The sequence below is a fragment of the Dendroctonus ponderosae genome, unplaced genomic scaffold (assembly GCF_020466585.1).
Source record: "Dendroctonus ponderosae isolate FM_Combo_2020 unplaced genomic scaffold, Dpon_F_20191213v2 Dpon_F_20191213_1, whole genome shotgun sequence".
NCBI classification, from domain to species: domain Eukaryota; kingdom Metazoa; phylum Arthropoda; class Insecta; order Coleoptera; family Curculionidae; genus Dendroctonus; species Dendroctonus ponderosae.
In genome coordinates, this window is record NW_026017110.1 from 62,506,845 (window position 1) to 62,511,721 (window position 4,877).

At 39.0% G+C, this 4,877-nt stretch overlaps 2 protein-coding genes across 3 annotated transcripts in view; both read left to right on the forward strand.

Annotated features, from left to right (window-relative positions):
* Window positions 1-3,139, forward strand: part of LOC109540855 — a 17,877-nt gene extending 14,738 nt beyond the window's left edge. The window contains exons 7-13 of the mRNA XM_048669220.1: window positions 122-475; window positions 528-765; window positions 818-1,120; window positions 1,177-1,455; window positions 1,504-1,687; window positions 1,746-1,865; window positions 1,921-3,139. Coding sequence (XP_048525177.1) covers window positions 122-475; window positions 528-765; window positions 818-1,120; window positions 1,177-1,455; window positions 1,504-1,687; window positions 1,746-1,865; window positions 1,921-2,110 — 1,668 coding nt within the window. The 3' untranslated portion in view covers window positions 2,111-3,139. The remainder of the gene's footprint in view (window positions 1-121; window positions 476-527; window positions 766-817; window positions 1,121-1,176; window positions 1,456-1,503; window positions 1,688-1,745; window positions 1,866-1,920) is intronic.
* A 761-nt stretch (window positions 3,140-3,900) lies between these two features.
* LOC109541107 (rho guanine nucleotide exchange factor 17) overlaps window positions 3,901-4,877 on the forward strand; it is a 23,093-nt gene continuing 22,116 nt past the window's right edge. Inside the window, exon 1 of one of the 2 annotated variants that reach the window (XM_019909834.2) lies at window positions 3,901-4,183. In XM_019909834.2, the coding sequence (XP_019765393.1) occupies window positions 4,083-4,183 (101 nt within the window). In that variant the 5' untranslated portion in view covers window positions 3,901-4,082. The remainder of the gene's footprint in view (window positions 4,184-4,877) is intronic. The other variant, XM_019909833.2, reaches the window with a different exon arrangement.

Below are 4,877 nucleotides of genomic sequence, written 5' to 3' on the forward strand. Positions count from 1 at the left end.
AACCACTTCTGAAGATGCAAGCCACACGTGCTTGCGAAACGTCAAGAAGAAATTCTACCGAACGACGGCCTAAAAACCCGAAAAACCCACTTGTACTGAATTAAATGTTTCCATGTTCTAGAACATGCATCTGGTTAGTGAAGAAACCTCCTCTTCACTAGGAGGCTTGCTGTTATGTGGATATACACCGTCACCGCCGTCCACTGCGCCCCTACCTTCAAAGTTTCCAGGCAAGGAATTGATGATGAATAGTATAAGAAGTGCACCGAATCTGCCTTTGAGGACTCGTCTGAAAGACCTGAACCTGCCCGTAAAAACCTTGAGAAGTCGGTCTCCGGGCATTGCAAGCGGTTCGTTGCAAAAGCGGCAAGGAAGTGCCTTCGATATTGAGTTCGGCAGTACCTCTAACTCAAATCCACATATTTCTGAGTTTAAAGGACGGCCTGGAAATTCCAGAGAGCAAACTGGTGATATGGTGAGATTAATAAGGCAAATAAATAGTGGGGATTTGGAAATAATCTTTCTAGGAGAGAGTAACCGAAATTAAGAGCAGGCCTAAACCCAACTTGCTCATGGTGCCCAAAAGGATGAAGGACAATGTGATAAGAAGACATAAGTATTCCTCGACGGAAAGCATGACAACAAGTAGCAGTGGTGGAAGCATGGAAAGCATCAAGAGCAGTACCAGCGAGGGTAACAGAAGTACCAGTAGTTCTTCAAGCCGCCAATCTGCCTCACTAAGTAGCCATAGTTCAGACTCAGGGAGTAAGGCGCGTACACTGTTATTAAGCGAGAATGTAATTGTCGAAAATTGCAGCTGGCCGTCCAAAAAATTATCCTGCTACACAAAGCAATTTCCTCACTCAACAAGCTGGCAATAAACTTCATATTTTGAGTCCCATCTCGGACAAGTCGTCTCAGGAGCCGATTTCTGAGACTTCTGACAATAATCGAAATAATAATTCGCAAAAGGGCTCCCCAGAGGGCCACAACGATCCCGTACCAGAAATCAAAACGAACAAAAAAAGGTTGCCCCAAAACAAGAACCTTTTGAGCTTGAATTTTCATCGACCCGAAATTCAAGGCTCTGATAGTGGCATTTCAATTCAGAGTCGCGAAGGTGCCCAATTTCGAATTTAACTCGTCATTTAATATTAATTTCTGGGGTTGTTTCAGGTGTTAACAAGTCCCGTTACGCGCTGGTAACAACTGAGTTATCAGCTCCTCCTTCTAGACAAGATTTTTCTGATCTCCCTTTCGATATGCCCAAACTCAGAAGATGCAGACTAATTCCAGATACTGTGTGCACTTCTGGAAGCGCCACCTCGATAGACTTGAGAGATTTGCCTTTTGATATGCCTAAGCTGCGAAGGAGAATGAGATTACAAGCTGGAAACTTGGAAGATAGCGTATCACAAGCGTCATCAAGTCAAAGTGTTGTGGGAATAGAAAGAGGTCTGTAGGCGGTTTCGCTTTATAAGTGATGCACAAAAATTATTTTAGGACAATTGAGGCCTAAGCTCACGTTAAATTTAGGGGATGCTGGAAATCGGAAAAGGCCTGGATTGGGACTGACTTTAACAGGAATTGGAACAAATGAGGGTGCTTCGACCAGTACTCAGTGTAATACTTTGCATTTTTCATCTTGTGATAACATTGATACTGATCAACCATTGGAAAAACAAGGGTAATTTTCTGCTTTTCACTACCTAAGTTCTTTGTTAATTCGAGCTTGCTATTTCTAGCTGGTTTCACGGATCGATTACTAGAGTTGAGGCAGAAAATGTTTTGAGGACTTTGAGAGAAGGCAGCTTTTTGGTGCGAAACAGCGAGTCAATAAAAAATGATTATTCCTTATCATTAAAGTAGGTATTGAACAATTGTTGAAACAATTAAATAACAATTTGTTGCTTTTTGCAGAAGTGCCAGAGGCTTCATGCACATGAGGATACAGAAGAATAGCGAAAATGGTTGTTTTATTTTAGGTCAATTTAGTAAGCCCTTTTTATCCATTCCCGAAATGATAAAACACTTTTCAATGAATCGTTTGCCCATTAGAGGAGCCGAGCACATGTGCTTGTTACAGCCTGTAATAGCACAACTTTTGTGATAGGGATCATTCAGCGCTACGTTTAACTTACATGACTTGTCATGTTATTATATTTTTAGCAACAGATTGATACAGAGTTCCCACTGTGCTTTAGTACGTTTTAGCGAAATTTTAAAACTTCCGCATCTAAAACATATCACATCACTAGAAGTAATTTGGTTGAATGATTGGGTAAATTTAACTGTATAATAACTTGACAGCTTTTATTCGTTATGAATTCACGTTGACCCTTACTAAGAATATACGAAAAGTACAAATACCGAAAATCAAAATATGTAGCAAAGATCATCTGCAGAATTAAGCGCATGTTTGTTACTAAGGGTTGACTCTACGCTTCCACAAAACTGTACAGAATCAAAAAGCTTTCAAAATAATAATTACTATTCAGGAATCACGGGAAAGTGCCATAAGATGTCGTAATATTATAGCCAGTAGTAGTCTTAACAATTTCGTTTCAACTTTTTAATTGCTCACCTGTAATTAACGTAATATTTAAAAATCGTAGTCCTTAAAAAAGAACATTGTGCAATAATAATGATAATTTCATATTTTTACAGTATTATTTTGTTGAAGATCTCGTTTCTTATTGTTGATATTAATGATTTGTTTTTGAGATAATCTTTTTAAACTTATTGCCAAAGAACATGACTGTGAATATTTTACATACTTATATATTATATACATTTCAATGTTATATTAGATCCTAAGGGTTAGATGGTAGTTCAGAGTAAAGTCTTAGAATAAAAAGTAATCAATACTAAATCAGTCACAATTGGAATGATCTGGCTTAAACCATAGCATTAGTTCCCATTGTGGCCAGTTTATCATCTATTTTATCTAATTTGCTAATAATTGTAAATTTACCAACCATTTTAAATTATTAAAAATATTCCTATAGTTTTACAATGGCCAACCATTATCATTGTAATTATTAATGTAGCCCACTCATTTCTAGTATCACTTAGTTCTAGAAAAATTGTGATTAATGTGTTACAGAAATATGGGACTGAATAAAGAAAATATAAAGCATCGTGGCACAATTTCATTCTTCCCTTTCAATTGAACAGGTGAAAAATGATGTGATGTGAAATTTGGTCTACTTGGTGGAATATTTGGAATTTTGTACTTGTATTATCTGGGCAGGAATGTTGGTCCAGTCGCCATCAAATCGTATGGAATAGTTTGCGACTTCCAATGCAAATCTTGGCAGACGATTTAGGATAATCTAAAATGTCCTTGGCGCAAATGAATCGCATTGGCCAAATAATTTTAATAAACGCGACTGTATCTTTTTGCCAATTAAGACTAATGGATTTATATCAATTTACTGTTAATTCACGATAACGAACGAATGCGTTTAAATTATTATGTAAATTCCGATTTTAACTGTGCTGGACCGTTTATCTGTGGCTCCTGTACAGGGTGTTTCAAATGAAACGAACGGTGTTCCCCAAAACCTCCAGAAGTTCCTCGATTGGTAGGGATCGCAACTGGGATAATGAAGAATTGAAACACCCCTGGATATTGTCAGAAACAACGCGAAATAAGAACATGTAGGGTGGTGTGGAAGAAGTGTTTTCTGGTCACCACTGACTCAGTCAATGTGAGGTTTCAGTTGGTGACCATCTTCATCTTTATTGGCTGAGAAGCACGTCTAGGTTGCAGACGTGATGTCAGTGATGTCCCGATGGGTCAACATCATCCCATTTAAAATGTGCAAGAGGAAGAGATAGAGTGGGACGCTTTTTTAAATTGCGGTGCAGCAAGGCCCCCCTCCGACTTGACCACGCCAAGATACAAGTTTAGATCGGACAGCGGCACCAGAGAAACGGACAGAACGAAAACGTCGCGTTGTACAGTTCCGTGAAGTCACTCGGTATTCGGTATTGTAGGCGTTTCGGTGCTTCGTGCTTTAACTACAGGTGTTATTCGGTACGATGACCGTTGACCCTCGAGGGGGTCACTTTGCGACATGTCCTCCCCATGGCAGGAGGGCTGTCTAGCCCGGTGTCAGGACTGCGCTAACGCTTGTCCCCATTTTCCCGGGCTTTCGCACGAAGAACCATACAAAAGGTACCGTACCAAGGAAAAGAATCGCTCTGCCGGTAGACAATGCGTCTTCCTTCACTGTTGCCATATTTGTTTCTATCTACCATTTCGAAAAGTTCTTGGTCTATATTCAACGACCTTTCACTAATGCATCTGCTTTCGTTGCACGAGACACTAGATTTAAATATCCTTTATGCTACTATCGTAAATTGATTCTGCTAAACCATACGCTCCTTCTACCTTATCAGATTTGGCTCTTGCGTCCCACTAAGCGCTTGAAAGAAATCTTGAATTATTACTACATTTACCTAACTTCTTTCTTACTTCCTTCTATTCGCTGTTTAGTGCTCTTCGAGACAGTTCAAACAACTAAAAGTCATAATGCTGAGCAATCGGTTTTTGAGTAGAAATACGTCTAAAAATACACCGGCCATCACAATTAAATTAGCAACACTAAATGTTTGTTTACGTGGAAAACGGCTGAACAAAGCAGGATCCACTTCATATGCAATATGCAATTTTGTCGTATTGATAAATTTGTGCCTCTGCGTTCATAGCAAGTTCCTCGTTTTGCTTGTGCTAAACTAACATAACTAATTTCGCATCACTGTGTATATTCTCAAAAGAACAATTTTGGCAGTAATAATGTACTTATCTATCAATTGAAGTGAACCCCAGACAAATCTCATAGGATTGGCACTTTTATGTAAGATCAATA